General features: G+C 35.8%; 9 protein-coding genes across 9 annotated transcripts; 6 read left to right on the top strand and 3 right to left on the bottom strand.

The window, feature by feature from the left end:
- Positions 1 to 54: 54 nt before the first annotated feature.
- Positions 55 to 6,303, top strand: AC631_02642 (uncharacterized protein; the record flags this gene model as incomplete). Its single annotated transcript, XM_015611472.1, has 1 exon — positions 55 to 6,303. A coding segment is annotated over one exon (6,249 nt), but the record flags the coding sequence as incomplete, so codon positions are not given.
- Positions 6,304 to 6,581: 278 nt separating this feature from the next.
- Positions 6,582 to 6,923, bottom strand: CMD1 (calmodulin; the record flags this gene model as incomplete). The annotated part of the gene is made up of 1 exon (XM_015611471.1): positions 6,582 to 6,923. The coding sequence occupies one exon, from the start codon at positions 6,921 to 6,923 to the stop codon at positions 6,582 to 6,584; it is 342 nt and encodes a 113-aa protein (XP_015467734.1).
- Positions 6,924 to 7,429: 506 nt separating this feature from the next.
- On the top strand, positions 7,430 to 10,933 carry AC631_02640 (deoxycytidyl transferase; the record flags this gene model as incomplete). Its single annotated transcript, XM_015611470.1, has 1 exon — positions 7,430 to 10,933. One exon carries the CDS (start codon positions 7,430 to 7,432, stop codon positions 10,931 to 10,933), a length of 3,504 nt encoding a protein of 1,167 aa, XP_015467733.1.
- A 44-nt stretch (positions 10,934 to 10,977) lies between these two features.
- On the top strand, positions 10,978 to 12,384 carry HOS1 (histone deacetylase; the record flags this gene model as incomplete). The annotated part of the gene is made up of 1 exon (XM_015611469.1): positions 10,978 to 12,384. The coding sequence occupies one exon, from the start codon at positions 10,978 to 10,980 to the stop codon at positions 12,382 to 12,384; it is 1,407 nt and encodes a 468-aa protein (XP_015467732.1).
- A 5-nt stretch (positions 12,385 to 12,389) lies between these two features.
- ALG1 (chitobiosyldiphosphodolichol beta-1,4 mannosyltransferase) lies at positions 12,390 to 13,808 on the bottom strand (the record flags this gene model as incomplete). Its single annotated transcript, XM_015611468.1, has 1 exon — positions 12,390 to 13,808. The coding sequence occupies one exon, from the start codon at positions 13,806 to 13,808 to the stop codon at positions 12,390 to 12,392; it is 1,419 nt and encodes a 472-aa protein (XP_015467731.1).
- A 332-nt stretch (positions 13,809 to 14,140) lies between these two features.
- SPE3 (spermidine synthase) lies at positions 14,141 to 15,034 on the top strand (the record flags this gene model as incomplete). Its single annotated transcript, XM_015611467.1, has 1 exon — positions 14,141 to 15,034. One exon carries the CDS (start codon positions 14,141 to 14,143, stop codon positions 15,032 to 15,034), a length of 894 nt encoding a protein of 297 aa, XP_015467730.1.
- A 211-nt stretch (positions 15,035 to 15,245) lies between these two features.
- On the bottom strand, positions 15,246 to 16,885 carry AC631_02636 (uncharacterized protein; the record flags this gene model as incomplete). The annotated part of the gene is made up of 2 exons (XM_015611466.1): positions 15,246 to 16,155; positions 16,245 to 16,885. The coding sequence occupies 2 exons, from the start codon at positions 16,883 to 16,885 to the stop codon at positions 15,246 to 15,248; spliced, it is 1,551 nt and encodes a 516-aa protein (XP_015467729.1).
- A 595-nt stretch (positions 16,886 to 17,480) lies between these two features.
- RAD14 (Rad14p) lies at positions 17,481 to 18,753 on the top strand (the record flags this gene model as incomplete). Its single annotated transcript, XM_015611465.1, has 2 exons — positions 17,481 to 17,528; positions 17,587 to 18,753. 2 exons carry the CDS (start codon positions 17,481 to 17,483, stop codon positions 18,751 to 18,753), a joined length of 1,215 nt encoding a protein of 404 aa, XP_015467728.1.
- Positions 18,754 to 19,284: 531 nt separating this feature from the next.
- Positions 19,285 to 21,402, top strand: HSP90 (Hsp90 family chaperone; the record flags this gene model as incomplete). The annotated part of the gene is made up of 1 exon (XM_015611464.1): positions 19,285 to 21,402. One exon carries the CDS (start codon positions 19,285 to 19,287, stop codon positions 21,400 to 21,402), a length of 2,118 nt encoding a protein of 705 aa, XP_015467727.1.
- Positions 21,403 to 21,415: the final 13 nt, after the last annotated feature.

Raw genomic sequence — 21,415 nt, 5'->3', positions numbered from 1 at the left:
GCAGACAACTTAGGTTATGCAGCTATCAAGAAAGAAGATCTATCAGAATTGAAGAGATTATCAGAAGAACCGCCTCTTGAACATATTACTTCTAAGGCAGAATCAGTTGGTTATGTGGTGATTAAAGAAAGTAAATTTAAGGATTTAGAAAACACAGAAAAGTCTCCAACTATTGAATTCATCAAGAAGAAAGCCAAATTGTTGAATTCAGTAGTTTTAAATAAATTGGAATATAATGAGTTACTTCAGAGAATCGAAAACCCAACAATTGACGAGATAGAGAACCGTGCTGGCAAGAAGGGCTTGGCTATATTAGAGAGTAAAGACCTTACAACATTAAAAAAATTGGCTCATGAACCTTCTGCGGATCATATTATTTCTAAATCTAATGCTGCCGGATTAGTATCTCTTACCACTTTGGAGCATGAAAATCTATTTGATTTAGCTCATAAACCTACAAGATCACAACTTGAGATTAAGGCGAAGGAAGGTAACTTGATAATTTTAGAAGCTAAGCAATATAAGGACATGATAGAACAACAGAAAAGACCGTCTATTGATTATTTGAAAGCTAAAGCTGCCGAAAATGGACTAACTACTTTGACAATCGATGAGTATAGAGAGTTGGATGAATTGGCTCATAAACCTTCAATTGATCATATAAAGTTAAAGGCCAAGGATCTTGATATGGTGATAATGTCTGAAAAGGACCATAACAATCTACAAGAGTTGGCATATAACCCAACTGAAGAACATTTAACTAAAAAATCAAATGAATTGGCACTAAAGCTTATGAAGAGCGATGAGTACGAAGTATTAGTGAAATCTGCAAATAGTCCACTGGTTGATAGTATAAAACAAATGGCTTCTGCTAATAATTTGATAATTTTAGATGAAAGCCAACACAAGGACTTAAAGGACATGGCAGAAAAGCCATCTATTATTCATATTAGTTCGAAAGCTGAAGAAATGGGATATGTAATCGTCGAGAGGGAAAAGCAGAAGAAATTGGAAGCTTTGTCAAACAACCCAACGCAAGAGCAAGTTTCAGAAATAGCATCCAGATTGAATTTGACTACCTTGAGTGTAGGTCAACATGAAGAGCTTATGGAATTGGCTAATAATCCTAACAGTGAACAAATTGCATTATGTGCGAGTAAATTAGGGCTAGTTACTATAGAGAAAGGCCAGCGAGATAAATTATTGCAAATATATAATAATCCGAATCCTGAATTTATCAAAGAGGTAACCTCAAAGGCTGGAATGATTGCTATCGACAATGGTGAATATGATACTTTGGTTGGGTTAGCGAATGATCCTTCTCTTTCTCATATCGAGAAACTTGTAAAAGAGAAGGGACATGCGGTTGTTGCGTGTGAAGAATTAGAAAAGTTGGAAAGACTCGCGAACAGCCCACATAAGGAACATATAAATGATGTAGCTGAAAAGTTAGGACTTCTTTTGATACCAGAGAAGGAACATAAAGAATTACTCCAACCAAATAAGAAAAGAATCAAGAAACAAGCAAATGATCTTGGTCTTGTATTGTTGCCTAAACAAGAGTATGATGAATACAATCAAACTATCAATAATCCTAAAGATTTTATATTGAATAACGCTCGCTCATATGGATTAGTAGCTACCTCAGAAGAAAAGTTCAATGAAATATCATTGAAAGCGAACAAACCCGATAAAAACCATCTTATTGAAATGGCACCTTTAGCTGGAATGGTCGCTTTAACGAAGAGCCAACATGATCAATTCCTTTCCCAAACACGCGAAACCAAAGATGAACCAGTTAATTTAGATTTTGATACCATTGTCAAATCGGCATCTCATTCTGGTTACGACTTAATAAAGAGAGAAGATTTAATTGAGATGCAGAACAAACTTGAAAATCCAAGCAAAAAGCTGCTAATAGAACAAGCTGAAAAGCAAGACTTAACCATAGTACCTAAGTCGAAATTTATTGAAATGGAAAGAAGTATCAATACACCTTCATTAGAATTTCTCACAAAACATTCAAGCATTATTGAACATTCCTTGATCCCAAAAAATGAATATGCAGAGATCAAAGAAAAAATCAATAATCCAACTATTGATTTTATAAGACAGAATGGAGAAAAAAAGGGGCTAGTTGTTTTAAACAAAAATGAGTATAGCGAAATAAAAAACCCAAGTCACAGAAAAATGCTTGAGTATGCTTCTAATGTTGGACTTATTTGTATCGAAAAATCTACATATGATGAGCTCCAAGGGATTATTTCCTCTCCATCAATTTCATTTTTAGAAGAAAAGTCTTCAAATAATGGTTATAGTTTGGTGTCTCAAGATGAATTTCATAAGCTAAATGAAAAGCTTCTGAGTCCATCAGAGGATTATTTAAGAGATAAAACGAAATCATTAGGACTTGTTTTATTGAATCAAAGTGAACATGACGAGCTTGTAAGATTAGCCCATCACCCAGATGAACCTCATATGCATTCAATTGCCTCATTAATGGGTTTGACTGTGGTAGATAGTAGTCAATACAATGACTTAAAATCAAATGACACAAATCCTACTCTTGAATATGTTTCTGAAAAAGCCATGTTACTTGATCATATTATTATATCTAAAGATGAGTATTCCTTATTGTTAAAGAAAGCTGATAAATCCTTGCTCGACAGAGCAAACGATGAAAATATGACAGTTCTTAATAATGAGGAATACGATATCATGACAAAGAATATTGATGATCCAAGTATGGAATATATTACTTTGAAGGCTGAAAATCATGATTGCAAAGTAATACCTTTGTCAGATTTCGATCAATTATGTCACGATGCAGAAAAGCCTATACATCAAAGGGCCGAAGAAATTGGTATGAAGGTGCTTTCTATCGAGGAATTCATCAAATTGAAAGAAGAAATTGCATCACCATCCGCTTCATACTTGTCGAAGAAGGCAGAAAAATTAGACATGGTGGTGATAACAAATGAAGAATATAATAAGCTCAAGAGTCGTTTTGAAAAGACTGTCCACGAAATTGCAAAAGAATCACGCATGCTTGCATTACCTATGACAGATTTAGATGCATTATGGTGTCATTTTGGTATGAATATCGACACCAAAACACTCGATGAGGACCAAACTGGTATTTTCAAAGAAAAGTTACAAAAAGTAATCGAAGAAGTTGAGTCACCTTCGTTTGAGTATATTACAGAAAAATTGGATACTTATAATCATGTGGCTGTTCCTCAAGAGAAATATGATAATTTGGTTGCGTCTTTTAATGAACCATTCGATATTAAAGCTAAGAAGCAAAATATTAAGCCGATCACATTAGTGGATTACGACAATATAATGCAACAGCTTAACAATCCTACTTTGGAGAGCCTTGTTGAGAAGCTGAAGGTCCATGACCACTTGGTTATTCCTAAGGTTGAATTTGAAACCTTGAAGAAGGAAGTTGAGAGTCCTACTTTGGAGAGTCTTTCTGAGAAGCTGAAGGTCCATGACCACTTGGTTATTCCTAAGGCTGAATTTGAAAAGTTAAATAATGAGTTTGAAGAATATAAAAATAAAGCTGTAAATAAAGCTATTATAGAGCCATCCTTATATGAAGAGTTATGCACAAAGGCTTATGACCCAAGTTTAGATCACATTAAGAAGAAAGCTCGAAAATATGATCATTCTCTAATTTTGAATGGAGAATTGACTGAACTAAGACAATTATCGGATTCACCTTCATTGGATCATATCAAAGAAAAAGCTGGAGACAAAGCGCATATCATAATAAGCCTTCCTGAATTTGAAGAATTAGAGAGTATGGCCAATGAGCCAGTTCAGGTTAAAGCCGAAAGATTGTCATTGAAGTTATTGGGGGCAGACGAGTTTGAGGAATTAAAAAAGAATTCTTCTGAGTCTATAGAAGATAAGGCTTCTAGATTAAAAATGAAAGTTATTTCAATTGATGAATTTGAGAAGTTAGAGCGGAGTGCATCTGAACCATTGGCTAGGAAAGCTGAAGTTGCAAACCTAAAATTGATGTCACCTGAAGAATATCAAAACATAATGACTAAGATTGAATCGCCATCATTAGAATATATAGAGGATAAGGCACATGTACATGGCTTCTCTATTATAGAGTCAAAAGAATTAGATGAATTACATAAATTGGCAGAGGAACCATTGGAAGATAAAGCTTCGCGTAAAAAGCAACGAGTTATATCAATGAATGAATTTGATATTTTGCAGGGAAAAATAGAAAATCCTTCCCTAAATTACTTAATGGAGAAGGCTTCTACTAGAGGACATACAGTTATTGAAACGGAAAAGTATGATAGTTTAAAATCTGTCGCAGGTAGGTCTTTGGAAGATCACGCAAAAGAATTTGAAAAGAAATTGATTTCACCTGAGGAATACAATGACTTGCTAGTCAGAGCCAACAAACCTTCAATTGAAAGTATCAAAAAGAATGCGCTTATAAATGGATTGAAAGTGTTGTCAATTGAAGATTATGAGCAATTGCTGTCTATAGCTAATCAACCTTTGGATGAAAAAGTTAAATCACTTGGTTTAATAGCTGTTGATGAATCTGACTATGAAAATTTACAAGCACAATTGAATAATCCTAGTCCTGAAGCTCTTTCAGCAAAAGCACAAGAGTTTGGTCTACATGTAATGCCAGTTGATGAATTCGATTCTATCAAAAAATCTATCCATGCGAAAATAAGAGATGCTTCAGACTCAGAGATTATTGAAATTGCTGAGAAACGTGGCTATACGTTAAGATCTGGAAGCGAACTGGCTGGTGATACTGACGTGGATGAATTGACTAAGAAGGCAGAAAAAATCGATATGGTAATGATATCCAAACAAAAGTTTAAAGAATTTTCAAACCCAAAACCGTATGATAAAAGTTTGGAAGATCATGCGAAAGAGTTGTCTCTCGCATTGATACCAGAGGTTGATGTATTGAAGATGAAACAAAGCATTGCAGAAAAGGATTCCCAAATATTCAACTTGAGTAGAACTTCAGGCCAAGATTTTGGTAAAGAAACACTCATCAGCAAGCTGCATGAACTTGATATGGTTTTATTAGAAAAAACAGATTATCATGAGTTAAAATCACTTGCTCATATCGGAAAAACCCCCCCTCAAATGAATTTATCGGCGGCCGAAATTACTTCATTAGCTTCTGAATTAGGTTTATCTGTAATAACAGACGACGAATACGCCAAGTATGAAAAGCTATCCAGAATAGTAGAAGATAAAGATAAGTTGACTGAAGTCGGTAGAAAGTTAGGACTTTTATGTATTCCAAAATCTGCCTTTATTGCAACTACAGTTTCAAGGACTGCTGACGTGAAGAAGGTGACGGTGATACCGACAACTTATTATAACAAATTAACAAGGAATGACACTTTATGTATTGAAAAAGTTTCAGATGAAGTTTTCAAGAAATATGCAGAAAAACGTGGATATACATACAAGGATAGCTTTCCTATGATTCCAAAATCAAACAGTGGAAGTCCCGAAATGAATATAGTCTCAAAATTCTCACCACCTGCTTCTGGCGGAAATATAAAGAGTCCTCCGTCGTTTGGCTCGGCTGGCTCGTACCATATAAAAATGAATTCTTTAACAGCATCTAATTCAATCAGATCCAATTTATCACATCATTCCAATGTTAATAGTATTGATGATTCCCTTCATAGTACTAGTGCTTTTTCAATGGCGACAAATGCTTCATTAACTGATAAATCTATGATACCAGCAATTACTCAAGTTGTTATTGGTGAGTATTTATTTAAATACTATCGCCGCTTAGGTCCATTAAGCTCAATTTCAGAGAGTCGCCATGAAAGATATTTCTGGGTTCATCCATATTCGTTAACTCTTTACTGGTCATCTTCGAACCCTGTACTTACTAATCCTGCAGAACTCAAAACCCGTGCAGCTGCAATTATTAGTGTTGAAAGCGTTGAAGACAACAATCCTCTACCAACAGGTTTATACCATAAGAGTATTATTGTTCATTCTCAAAACAGATCAATAAAAGTCACATGTGCTACAAGACAACGCCATAACATTTGGTACAATGCCTTGCGTTATTTGATTAACAGAAGCGTTGATGATTTAACATTTGATAACGATCATTTCGAAGAGGGTGACAAGTCAGGAAATAATAAGGACGGCCTTTATGACATTGGTGACCGCCATGCTCTTCCTAGGCCCAGGATATCATCCACTCCTCCCAATATACTAAGAAGTCCATCAAGTGGTAAAATAGGACGTTTTCATTCATTGAGAAATTAATTTTAAATTCGATACCTATATGCTTTATATCGTTATATATTAATCAATAAATTGTTTATTCAAATTGAATAAATTACTTTTAATCTATTCGACGTTAGTCATCCTATAATAAAGTAGTTCAATAAAAGTCAGCAAATTAATAGGATATACACCTAAAACGAGAAAACATAAAAATAAAGAAAAACTACCAATCTAAAGTTAATAGTAGCAAATTAGGAACGCAGCATCATGACGCAATATACAACCAAGAAATAAACACGCCAAACAATGAAAATGATCTATTTAGTAGATAATAATTGGGTGAATTCTTGAATATCAATTTCACCGTCGTTGTTAACATCAGCTTCTCTAATCATTTGATCAACATCAGCATCAGATAATTTTTCACCAATAGAGGTTAAAACATGTCTTAATTCAGCAGCACTGATCTTACCGTCTCCGTTTCTGTCAAAAACTTTGAAAGCTTCTGCAATTTCGGCCTCCGAATCTGTATCTTTCATCTTTCTAGCCATCATGGTCAAAAATTCTGGGAAATCAATAGATCCATCACTATCGACATCAACTTCATTAATCATATCAGTCAATTCACTTTCTGATGGGTTTTGACCTAAAGATCTCATTACAGTACCTAATTCTTTAGTAGTGATTTTTCCATCCCCATCCTTATCGAACAAGGAAAATGCTTCCTTGAATTCAGCGATTTGTTGTTCAGATAATTTTTCAGCCTAGACGTTCCGTTAGTACTTATATTCAAATCAAACACGCCTCTATTTATAGAAATCAGCAATAATATTAATTTTAATAATTGAAACTCTGCTAACTCATTATTCCACCCATTTCAATTATTCAATTTTAAAATACCATGAAGTACGTACCATTATGATTTAGTCTAATAACTTTTTATGAATTATTTGTTATATTTACCTAATTGTTTATCTTCTGATTCATCAACATCTTTCACTTGCGCTGTTAATAATAAAAAAAAAATATCACATGACCATATGATTCAATACTTCAAGACAGAATTCTAAATAGCTTAGTCTTAAATACGGTTGCAAGGTTGTTCGTATTATCTATATGAACAGTTCGAAGGGGTTATGGGTAGCAGGAGATATTTTTATGTCTGATGACAGAAGAAAATGAAGAAAATGGTAGTCAGTACCAGAAGTTTTTAAGATCTTTAGATGATAGTCAGTTGATATCTCATATCAACAGTTTAAGTCAGCAAGAGCAGAAGAGCCAAAATATCGTTTTAGATGATATACAGGGAGAGTCAACACCCATGGAAGCTGGGAAAGGGGTGTTAGGAGAATTTAATGCTAGCTTTAGAAGCTTCGCGTCGTTAAGCTCTGATCCATTTGATGATGGATTGGATGATGTTTTGGCTAATATACACTCAGGGAGAACGAGCTTCACGGGGAAATTACTTGAAATCAGTCATGCTGATAGTGGTGGAAACAAGCGCCAGAAAATTGGCCAGGACAAGTCATTGGAGCAAAATCTTTCAGTGCCTGAGGTATTTTCAGACGAAGAAGAGGGATCGAGAGAGAAACCATTAGAAGTTGATGATGCAGCGGATTACGTTGAAGATGTTTCTGACAATGTAGAAGGAAGTGATGAAAATGATGAAATGCTACCTAGACACGAGTTTGGGGACTTCGCCACTTATTTTCATAACAAGCATTTAAAGCAGCAAAAGGCTGATAAAGAGTACATTAAGTGGGACGTTGAAAGAAGAAAATATCAATGTGGAGATGAAAGAATGGAGATACGCAAGCCCGTATTCGAGGGTTGTGTAATTCATGTCAATGGACATACCGTGCCTTCGATTAATGAAATTCATCGGCTAGTAATTCTACATGGGGGTAGGTTTTTAAGCCATTTATCAAGCAAAGGGTCTGCAACCCACATAATCTGCGATAGATTAACTCCCAGAAAAAAGATTGAATTCAAGAACTACAAAGTAGTCCGTGCACAATGGATTGTCGATTGCGTTGAACGTAATGATTTATTAGACTGGAATAACTACAGATTAATGCTGGAGGTTTCCTATGGCCAGAAACGTTTAAATTTTGCAACAGGGGAAAATAGAGAAGATTTGAGAAATCGAATAGAAATACCAGCAGAAGTAGAATCAGAAGTGGATGAAGAAGAGTCAGATGATGAAAGTGTACTCGACAAACTTTTATCTGATCAAGCTGAAAATGACATTGAAGAGATTGAAATAGCGATACCAGAAGAAGAAAATTCAAAAAAATTAGTATCAGATAAAGTTGTTCCTAGATTTGAAAAAATTGCGATGGATGCAAAGCACCCTGACTTTCTCAAGCACTTTTTTGCGAACTCAAGGCTTCATCACTTAAGCACCTGGAAAGCAGATCTCAGGTTGAAATTCTTAAGAAAGGTTGCCCTCGAAAAGATACCAAACGAGCCTAACAGTAGCCATACCTTAGAAAGCCCCGACAAAAAAGTTATTCTCCATGTGGATTTTGATTGTTTTTTTGCGACAGCGTCTTGCTTGAACCGTCCCGATTTAGACATAAAAAGGGATCCAATTGCTGTGACGCACGGTGGACGTACATCTGATATTGCAAGTTGTAATTATGTAGCAAGAAAATTTGGAGTTCGTAATGGTATGTGGTCTGGTAAAGCAAAGCAATTATGCCCCCAGTTAATACATTTAGATTATGATTTTGATGCGTATGAAAGATATTCGGCAAGTTTTTATGATTATTTAATTTCTCGTGGTATATTTGATCATATATTTCCAGTACTGATTGATGAGGTATTGTTAGATGCAACTAACTTTTGTTTTGAAAGTAGTAGGTCACTCGTGGATACCGTTAATGAGCTTTCGCAAACAATAAGAGAAGATATATTTAATCTCACAAAGTGTTCTGTTAGTATTGGCGCTTCACACAATGTTTTACTAGCGAAATTAGCTTTGAAAAAGGCAAAGCCAAATGGCCAATTATATCTTCATGAAGCAATTGATGATTTCTTAGATAATATTCCAGTTAAAGATTTACCAGGTATTGGGAATAGTATTAAATACAAGTTAATAGAGGAAATCCCGGATTTGTCTAGTCATGAGCCACTAATAAAGGACTTAAAACCATTCACAGAATCAAAATTAATGAATATTTTTGGAAAGAAGACTGGTACTAAGTTATACCAATTTGCAAGAGGAATTGATTATTCAAGCATCAAGATAGATTTAAGTAATAGTGAATCTGTTCTCGGAAGAAAGTCAGTATCCGTCGATGTTAATTTTGGTATACGATTTGATACTGTTCCTCAGGTTGAAGTATTTTTAATAAACTTATCTAAAGAATTATACTCACGCTTGATTTCATTAGGAATGTGTGGTTCAAGTATTACACTAAGATTAGCTAAGAGAGCTCAAGATGCACCTATCGACCCACCCAAATATCTAGGCATGGGATTGTGTGATTTTGTCAGTAAATCTTCGAAGCTAGGTGTCCCTACTAATGATTGGGGTATTATAGGGTCTGAATTGAAAGCATTATTTAGGATGGTTAATGTTCCTGTTAAAGAGCTACGCGGTATTGCTATTACTATGAATAAGCTTGAGGATGTTGAAAACCTAAAAAAGATAAGGCAGATGAGATTACCATTCAATCAAGTAAAACAAATTAAATTCAATGAAAGAAATAGATCACCTAAAAAACAACCCCTAAAAAGGTATTGTGATCCATTGGAAAATACGAATATTGACTGGGAAGTATTCAACGAATTGCCTGAGGATATAAAACAAGAGTTACAATCTGAGCTTTCACGGCGTGGTATTTCTAGAAAGAACGCTCAGCTTATCGAATCAAAAACGAGTCCAAAAAAAGAAGAGATATCTATTGTTTCTGATAATAAAAAACCGAAAGCATATTTGCAGCAATTAATACCTACTCAATTAAACGGGCCTCCCAAGTATGTTCGGGTTATAGAATCGCCCACGAAGTCACCGTCGAAGTCACCTAGAAAGAGGAAAAAAATGTCAGCATCACCGTCCCCTGTGAAGAAGCAAATGCCAAAAGCTTATAATGATTCTGGATCGTACGATGAATCAGTTTTGAATGAATTACCGTCATCTATTAAAACAGCTGTCTTGAAAGACTTAGAGTATAAAAATAAAATTAAGGACTTTGATTTGACGCCTATGAAGGAGAAGATGAATAAGAAAAATAAGAAAAAGAATAGTGCCGGCCAATTCAATATCAATCAAAAGTGGATTTCGACGCAACCAAAGTTGATAAATGCCCCACAATTTCTTAACCAACAAAGCTCGTTTTATGACATTAGCAAGTCTATAGAGGGATGGGTTTGCATGTCATTAAATCAAGGTGGGCCACATTTAGCCGATGTTCAAATTTTTACGGATTATTTAAGAGAACTACTAAAACAAGACAATCTAAGTAGATGCCTAAATTTGATCAAATGCTTACGCTGCAACCTAGAATATCAAAATTCTATACAAAACGTAAGGTCAAGCACACAGAATAGTGAACTGCTAGTAAAATTAGGAATCAATGACTGGAATACTGTAATAACTAAATACATTGTTCCGGTAATTAATGAATACTGTACTCAGAATTATATAGATACGATAATTTAATGGACGCGAAATTTATGTTAGATCAAATTACAGATTTTTTAATAATGTTATCCGAAATTGAGCCCAATGCCAATGAACCTACAGACTTAACAATAGCAAGAAAGGTATGGATCACATCATCTGAGCTGCTATCTGAGATAGTCGACTTACTTCCATCAAATAAGGGTAGACTGTCGTTAGTGACATCTTTAATCAAAGCTTACGGATTAGACAGCAAATGTGAAGATATAATTGGCGTAGGACGAGTTAGAAGACATGATTTAGAATCTTTTCACGGAAAGCAATTTCTATCTATATTACTAAAGAATAGGCCAAGCATTGACGTTGATCATGTTGAATTGGAGAAAATACGGGAGACTTTACAAATTAGAGAATACAAAGACATACCCAAGACCCCAGGTACAGCACCTAAAGAACATATCGACATAATAAAATTGGGAGATGAGCTTGGGGATAAGTATAATAAGAATCAAATAAATGACATAAGTGATAGCGATCTGGAGTTAAGCGAGATCAATGATGAAATAATCTTGGTCGAACATAAAGAACAGGAAGAAGATAATACAGAGCTTGAAAATTTCGGATTAACGCACGATTGCTATATATTTCCTTTTATGGCAGAATATGTAAATTTAGTTGCTGCATCAAGTATTCACTCAGCGAGTAGGTTAACTAAGGAAAGGAAAGAAAGTGTACAGAATGTGGTGATAAATTGGTATGGCGGGAGGCATCACTGCAAAAAAAACAAAGCAGCAGGTTTCTGTTATATAAATGATATTGTACTATCAATTAATATTTTACGTCGTAATTATAGAAGAATATTTTACCTTGATTTAGATTTACATCATGGAGATGGAGTTGAATCTGCCTTTGAATTTTCTAAAAACGTTATGACTTGTTCAATTCATAGGTACGATATCGGTTTTTATCCAGGAACGGGATCCTTGTCAAGTACACAGAAAACAAAAGTTAATATACCTGTAATGAGAGGGTTGAGTGATGGTAGCATGTTACGAATCGTGAAAGATATAGTTCTTCCACTTATCATGAACTTTGGACCTGATGCATTGGTGATTCAGGCTGGCTGCGACGGCCTATCAACAGATGAACATAAAGAATGGAATATGACAATAAAGGGCTACGGAAAGGTGTTACGCCTTCTATTGAACAGTGTTGCTAATACACCGGTCATGATATTAGGGGGAGGGGGGTATAATCATTCAGAAACCGCAAAGTGTTGGACTTATCTTACTAGCATCGCCCTTAGATTAGAAAAATTGAGTGATGAATGGGATTTGATTCCTGACCATAAATACCTTGATGCTTATCAGAATTGTGGTTTTCAATTTTGGACAAATGAAAATTTAAATTCTACAAAATTAATGAAAGATGAAAATGATAATGAATATGTTGCAAAAATTAAAGCTTATATTCTAGATAAATGTATATAGAGTGTTCAATCAGTCGCGTATTCAAAAAGCCTTCCTAATTTATCATTCCAATTCTCTTCCCATCTGAGCTTGCTCTCTTTTAATGCACCTTGTTTAATTCTATCTAATAAGTCTTCGTTTGTGAATGCTTCGGTTAACAATCTATAAATTTCCTGAGATTCATTTACACTCGAATCCTTATCTGATTTAGTAATTAATCCATTCGTTCCGTGTTTTACTAATTCTCCAATGGCAGGAAAATATAAGGTTATAACAGGAATGCCACAGCCAAAAAAATCCACAATTTTCATTGGCAAGTCAATACCACTAGAAGATGTATGTAGAGAAATGCTTAGGTCAGCTACAGATAAAACCAAAGGGTAATCTTCTGATGAAAGCCATGCATTTTTAATAATGACATTATCCAGGAAGTTCAATTGCTTTACCTTTTGCAAGAATTGGTTCTTTAAAGGTCCCTTACCCGTAATTATGATTAGAATTGGCGGCAATTTTCTTTCAACCAAAGATTTATCATATTGGTCTAGTGCATTCAAGAGTAAATTAAAGTCTTCATCAGGGGTGAATGATGTTGAACTGACCAAAATTTTGTAATTAGAAATATTATGTATACCTTTAAATATATCATGAGATTCTAAAATATCCTGCTTCGTTAGGGACAACTCCTTCAACGGCTTAAATTGCTCTCCAGGTCTATCATGTAGGGTAATTATCCTTTTCTTGGTAAAATTAAACTCCTTTATTAGAAATTCTTTCATTTGCTTAGTAACAGTAATATTATAATCTGCAAATTGCCCCAAAACTCTTTCATAGATCTTTAAAATTCTTACCAACGGATGCTTTAAATTCTGAAACTTCAAGTTCAATATAGTGTAATTCAAATTATGCCAATCAATTATTAATTCCGTTCTTCTACTAAATACTTTTATGTATGCCAATACAATTAAAAGAATTGGAATTGAAGGTGGATTTTGAATCAAAATATAGTCTGTACCACGAAAATCCAGCAATAACTTCAATAATTGGACAAACTGAACTACCATCTTCTTTGCAGCAAACAAAACAAACGGTAAATTCGTAGTATTTTTGGTAACAGTAATAGGATATATATCAATATTTATGTCATCAATAATGTCAAATGGTGGCTGTTCTTCTAAATATCCACACAAGTTAACATAGTAATCTAGTCTGGAGAACGACCTTGCATGATAACACATCCTTGGAGAATGTCCCAAATCGCCCAAAACAAATATAGAGACGGTCTTCCTTTTACCTGAAATAGTGCCACTCAATGTTAAATATGGTAATAAAATGTAAGCCAACACTGGAAGACAAAGGTAAAATCCTACCAACCACCATAACCACGGACCAGAATATTTGAAAACATGGTCAAAACCTTTATATTTAATGAATTGAAACTCTTCCATAGTGAATGACAGCCAAAAAAAAGAGGAATCGAAGTAGCTTTCAGTAGTAGCTTTAGCTATCCGTTGAGTAGATTTAGAAAAAAATAACGACACAAGCAGGACTCGAACCTGCGCGGGAAAATCCCAAAAGATTTCAAGTCTTTCGCCTTAACCGCTCGGCCATTGTGCCTAATATGAGATAAAAATTGAATGTTAGCTTTTAAGAAATGTTAATTAATGAATCGTCCAATTCTAACTTGTTCACTGTGTTCACTATTGCGTAGCAATAAAATTTTTCTACACGAGTATACTGTTAATTCTCTAATTCTATAATAAGAACACTCAAAGTACCAATGGCTCAAGAATTAACTCACCCTTCCATCAAAGATGGATGGTTCGCCGAAATTTCCAACACAATGTGGCCTGGACAAGCTATGTCGTTGAAAGTTGAAAAAGTATTACATGTTGAAAAATCAAAGTACCAAGACGTCTTAGTTTTCAAATCTACTGACTACGGTAACGTTTTAGTCTTGGATGACTGTATCCAATGTACTGAAAGAGATGAATTTTCTTATCAAGAAATGATCACTCACTTGGCTCTTAACTCTCACCCTAACCCAAAGAAGGCTTTGGTCATTGGTGGTGGAGATGGTGGTGTTTTGAGAGAAATCTTGAAGCACGAGTCAATTGAAGAAGCCTGGTTATGTGACATTGATGAAACAGTTATTGAAGTTTCGAAGAAATTCTTGCCGGAAATGTCTCAGTCTTACAAGGACCCAAGAACCAAGGTTCATATTGGAGATGGTTTCAAATTCTTGGCTGAATACAAGAACCAATTCGATGTTATTATCACTGACTCTTCTGACCCAGAAGGTCCAGCTGAATCCTTGTTTCAAAAGCCATACTTCAGATTATTGAAGGATGCTTTAACTGAAAAAGGTATTATCACTACTCAAGCCGAAAACATCTGGTTACATATGGACATTATTTCGAGATTGAAGAAAGATTGTAAAGAAATCTTCCCAGTTGCCGAATATGGTTACACTATGATCCCAACTTATCCATCTGGTTCAATTGGTTTCATGGTTTGTTCTAAGGATCCAAATGCTAACGTTACTAAACCAGTCAGATTCGATTGGGATGATGAATTCGTTAGAAAGAACTTGAAATATTATAACAAGAAGATTCACGAAGCCTGTTTCGTTTTGCCTACATGGGCTGATGAAAAGTTGAACAAGCAAGATTGACGTTCTCATTTGACTAAAAATTATTTAATGATGAAATGATTGACAAGTTGAGTAAGAATGGTTTTATAGGAATTAATTGGGACAAACTTCTGAATTAATTAAAATAGCTATTGTTCAATACACATGTAGAATGTAGATTTACTCAACTTAGCCTCACCGGTCAAGAGTGAGCTTTTTTATTTTTTGGTTAAGAATCTATTTTGCTGCAAAATTAATGATCAAACCTGAAATCCAAACGCTTGTTACCAACATCACTTGTATTATTAATATAATCTTCTTGCTGCTCAAGTGTCATTTTGTTCCAAATAATATCTCTAGATTTGTTTCTATAAACGTAATAAAGCTTGACCAATAGTAGTATTGGAAACATCAGAATTGCAAATTTAAATAGCGTTTGGTTACCTCTATGGTAAAGTGGTGCATCATCTTTCCTGTAAATATTATATGAAATAATGCTACCCATTTGAACTGACATGTTGTAAAGGGCAGATGCAATTGTCCTGGTCTTGATACTGTTTGAATTTCTTGACACCCAAGAAACACAGATTGCGTGAATATAGGGACCACCTAAGAAGAGTGTACATAGCAACCAGGTTCCCCATACATTCACCATGCTTCCACTCCACCACCGTAAGAGAGCAAGCAGAGGTATAGACCATATAGGTAAAATCAAACAAACTAATGCCCTTTCGTTTATAGCTTCAGAGATCCATGTTATCATCAAAAGCATGATTATGTGTAAAATGCTATATGGAATGGTTAATAAGTTCACATTGAACGTTGAAAATCCTAATTGTTTTAAAGTTAGGGTTAAGTAAGGGGATAATGCTCCCGTAGGAATATATGCAATGAGACCAATGACGTATATGGGCCATAAATCGTAGTCACTTAGTGTATCTAAAATAGCTTTAAAACTTAAACCCTGTCTATTATGCATATCCCCCTTCGATGGATCGTCTCTCAAAACACGATTCACAACAATCTTTACCTCTCGATCAGAAAACCAACCTTTTGGATGAAAACTATTCTTGGTTTGAGTTGCCGATGGTACCATCAAAAAAAGGAGATTAAGCCAATGCAAAAAGTACATAATCCCTCCAATATAAACAACCAACGCCATCCTGCTAATTGAAATACTCCACGCATTCGTAATATTCCAAATGCTAGAATGGAAGTAAAAATCTGTACGCAAGATAAAGTAGTCCAGAACCACGAAAGTCTGATAGGCAATTCCTTGGCTTTGTAAAAATAAGTGAGCCAAAGAACAATATCTGCGATAAACCCCCCTTCTAGCATTCCAATTAATCCTCTGGTTAAATAGAATGATAGCTTTCCCTTTATTATACCCTGTGACATAGCAACAACACTCCATGTTACAATTTGGATTGGAATAAATATATCGGGACCTAGTGCTTTCGAGATTAATTGTGAAGGTAATTCTGCCAACAAGAAGCACACCAAAAAAATAGTATTCCCTGTATTGTAGTTATTCGTATCTAGACCCAAATCGTCAAGCATGTTGTCAGATACAGCCTGTCCAAGGTTACCTCTATCTATCTGTAACCCTGCAAATAGGATACATGCAGTTAATGCAACCCGATAGTCTAGCTTACGTATAATGTTATCTTCTTCGGATTTACTCCACTCAAACAACGGATCAAAGGCATCTCTACATTCGTACCCTGCTTTTTCATAGACCTCTTTATAGTACTCAGCAACAATCGGATCTGCAAATGGATTCTCTTGAGTCAGGAGGATGTCATTTTGATCTGTCGAGCCATATGCGAGATCAAGCGACAATTCACTAACAGCTTCATAAGAAATATTATAGGCATTTTTCTTACCAGACATAATAAAATTAAAACGATTAGTTCTTTAGGATATTTCTCTTAAGCAATATTCATTATAATTTATACATCTTATAATATACTTGCGTAGCTGAATACAAGCTAGGGGTTCCATAGTAACAACAGTGGCACTGTGGCCCCATGTGACAATAATAGTATTTTCGCAACCACAACGCAAAATAATTATAATGCTTTCACTGGTGAATAAATATATGCTTCCATAGATACCCGACTAGGTGTCTATACTACGCTGATTAGATAATATCAGGATCACTGAAGAGAAAAAAATAGGTATAATAGCGCTATTGCATCATTTAAAATAGACACGATTAAAAGGAGCATAAGAGAAGTAACACCCAAAAAGATTAAAAAGGGATATTGTTGTTCTAAGTCAATGCAATTATATGCATCCTCCTGAACTCGTTATCTATATAGTAAACATCAAAAATGGAACCTAAGTGTTTTCTATTTCACATTGATTCTGCAAGTTCCTACTGGCATCGAGTTGTGGCCGATCTCATCATGTGATCCATTATGATAATGAGAAAAAGCGCTTTACATTAGTAAGTAATATAGTAGATATAAGAAGCAATGCACCAATGTCCTTCGTCAAGGGAAGACTCACTGATGAACAGAAAACACGAATAGTATGTGTGATATAAAATAAAATAAAAATTTGAGGTAATGGCATACTAACAGAATTAGGAAGCAAACAGACAGAGGGCCTTAGAGAGGCTAGGAAAGAACAAGCCTTCCACACTGACATCCTCGTCACAGAAAGTTCAACAAACTTCAACCCCGAATATTTCCTCTGGAAATGATAACGGCAAAAAACAACCATCAAATGAAGGCTTGATTAAATCATTCGACCAGATTAGGAATTCTAATATGGATCCGATGTCTGGTGCATTCAATCAAAGTGAACAAGCATCGAAACGGCCAAGAATAGAATTAACGCCCGAGCAGAGGCGACGAATAGATGAAAATAGAAAGCGGGCTTTGGAGATACAAAAAGAGAAACATAAGAATAATCGTGAAGCAACCAAGACGTATCTGGACCCGGTACCTGTGTCGAATAACGTGAGGCTTAATAAGGAGAAAATTGCTAAACCAACTGAAGGAGGTATTAAGGCGTCTATAAAGAAGGCAGATTATATTGAGTATGACTTTGCTACCATGAAGGATACAAGGGGTGGGTTTATATCACTAGAAGATGCCCCGAACCCTCTTTCTGCAAATACTGACAGCAAAACCCTAGAAGAATGGAAGGAGAGGCAGAAACAACAACATGTGGTACGAGACTTGGCGCCTCCTTTGGATATATCGCAAGCTCCCAAATGCTACGAATGCTCATCACTAGAAATCGACCCTAATCTCTATCTGAATTTTAACCAAGTAAGGGTATGCCGACCATGCCAGAAAAAAATGCCAGAAAAATATTCTCTTTTAACCAAGACCGAATGTCGTGAAGATTATTTACTCACAGACCCAGAGCTCAAAGACACATCATTACTTCCGCGGATTGAAAAGCCTAATCCCCATGGGTTTTCCCGTATGCAGCTATTCCTACGTTTCCAGGTAGAGGAATTCGCCTGGAAGAAATGGGGCTCTTCAGAAGGGTTGGATAAAGAATGGGAGAGGAGAGAGGCCATGCGAATCCAGAGACGCGACAAAAAGTACAACGAGAAAATCACCGAAATGCGTAAAAAGACCAGAGCAGAAGAATACACAAGAAAGCTTCGTAACGGCGAGGCCTTAGGCGAGCGTCATGTCCACGACTGGTCAGCGCCTTTGGCGGTGCCAGGCGATCTCCATACCGTCAAAAGAAGATGCATAGATTGTGGTCTCGAGACTGAAGAAATATTAATGTGAGTCCCTTTCGACACGCAGATCCTTTTGCGCATAACATACATCTGGTGGCGATTTCACCTGTCATATCGATTACCTCTTAATTCCATACCCGGTTATATCATTTATACCTTCGATTATCTAATAAGAACCGTAAGCATATTTTGCATCCATCCTGGCCAGAGACTCACTCTATGTAATGGATACAACGATACTTTTGCCAATATCTGCTGTAGAATTCTCTATTTTAACTTCATCCCCTGAATCCCAAATCCTTCATATTTGCCACCACCACCCCCACTCACTATGGGATCTACATGGAACAATAGAACCGATTCAGTAGTGGTTGCAGCATCTTTAAAATTCGGTCGCGCGCAAACCACTAATTAATGGAAGCTCGTAGAAGTTTCCACCACGATTTTGTTCGACGACCATTTGCAGCATTGTGAGGATATTTAATAAAGAGAATTCCATTTCAAAAAATCAGTACTTTCTTTTACACTAAGTTAAACAAGCTTATACTTTCACAGGCTCAAGTTAAATAGATACACGAAAATGTCTGACGCTAAAGTTGAAACTCATGAATTCACCGCTGAGATTTCTCAGTTGATGTCTTTGATCATTAACACCGTTTATTCCAATAAGGAAATTTTCTTAAGAGAATTGATTTCTAATGCTTCTGATGCTTTGGATAAGATCAGATACGAAGCATTGGCTGATCCAAGCAAGTTGGAAACCGAACCAGAATTATTCATCAGACTTACCCCAAGACCAGAACAAAAAGTTTTGGAAATCAGAGATACTGGTATTGGTATGACCAAGGCCGACTTAGTTAACAACTTAGGTACTATCGCTAAGTCTGGTACCAAGGCTTTTATGGAAGCTTTATCAGCTGGTGCCGATGTTTCTATGATTGGTCAATTCGGTGTTGGTTTCTACTCTTTATTCTTGGTTGCTGACCACGTTCAAGTTATCACCAAGCACAACGACGACGAACAATATATCTGGGAATCCAACGCTGGTGGTAAGTTCACTGTCACTTTGGATGAAGTCAACCCAAAGATTGGCCGTGGTACCGTCTTGAGATTATTCTTGAAGGAAGACCAATTGGAATACTTGGAAGAAAAGAGAATTAAGGAAGTTGTCAAGAGACACTCTGAATTCGTTTCATACCCAGTCCAATTAGTCGTCACCAAGGAAGTCGAAAAGGAAGTTCCAGAAGAAAAGGAAGACGAAGAAGAAGTTAAAGAAGGTGAAGACAAGAAGCCAAAGGTCGAAGAAGTTGACGAAGAAGGCGAAGAAAAGAAGAAGGAAACCAAAAAGATCACCGAAAAGGTCACTGAAACCGAAGAATTGAACAAGACCAAGCCTTTGTGGACTAGAAACCCATCTGATGTCACTCAAGATGAATACAATGCTTTCTACAAGTCCATCTCCAACGACTGGGAAGACCCATTAGCTGTCAAGCACTTCTCTGTTGAAGGTCAATTAGAATTCAGAGCCATCTTATTCGTTCCAAAGAGAGCTCCATTCGATGCCTTCGAATCTAAGAAGAAGAAGAACAACATCAAGTTGTACGTCCGTCGTGTTTTCATCACTGACGAAGCTGAAGAATTAATCCCAGAATGGTTAAGTTTCGTTAGAGGTGTTGTTGACTCTGAAGATTTACCATTAAACTTATCCAGAGAAATGTTACAACAAAACAAGATTTTGAAGGTTATCAAGAAGAACATTGTTAAGAAGTTAATCGAAACCTTCAATGACATTGCTGAAGACCAAGAACAATTCGAAAAGTTCTACACCGCTTTCTCTAAAAACATTAAGTTAGGTATTCACGAAGATCAACAAAACAGAACCGCATTATCTAAGTTATTGAGATACAACTCTACTAAATCTGCCGAAGAATTAACTTCTTTATCTGACTACGTCACCCGTATGCCAGAACACCAAAAGAACATTTACTACATTACTGGTGAATCTATTAAGTCTGTTGAAAAGTCTCCATTCTTAGACGCTTTGAAGGCTAAGAACTTCGAAGTTTTGTTCTTAGTTGACCCAATTGATGAATACGCTATGACTCAATTAAAGGAATTCGAAGACAAGAAGTTAGTTGATATCACTAAGGACTTCGACTTAGAAGAAAGTGAAGAAGAAAAGAAACAAAGAGAAAAGGAAATCGAAGAATACGAACCATTAACTAAGGCATTAAAGGAAATCTTAGGTGACCAAGTTGAAAAGGTTGTTCTTTCTCACAAATTAGTTGATGCCCCTGCTGCTATCAGAACTGGTCAATTCGGTTGGTCTGCTAATATGGAAAGAATCATGAAGGCTCAAGCTTTGAGAGACACCACTATGTCTTCTTACATGTCTTCCAAGAAAACTTTCGAAATCTCTCCAAGATCTTCTATTATTAAGGAATTAAGAAAGAAGGTTGAAGCTGACGGTGCCGAAGATAAGACTGTCAAGGACTTGACTACCTTATTATACGAAACCGCTTTGTTGACTTCTGGTTTCTCCTTAGAAGAACCAAGCTCTTTCGCTGGTAGAATTAACAGATTGATCTCTTTAGGTTTAAACATTGATGAAGAAGAAGAAGTTGAAGAAGTCGGTACTTCTACTAGTACTACCACTGATGAACCTGCTGTTGAATCTGCTATGGAAGAAGTTGATTAAATGGGTTCAGGTA

This window comes from Debaryomyces fabryi, assembly GCF_001447935.2.
Source record: "Debaryomyces fabryi strain CBS 789 chromosome Unknown contig00048, whole genome shotgun sequence".
Lineage (NCBI taxonomy): Eukaryota > Fungi > Ascomycota > Pichiomycetes > Serinales > Debaryomycetaceae > Debaryomyces > Debaryomyces fabryi.
This window is presented reverse-complemented; position numbering and strand designations above follow the sequence as displayed.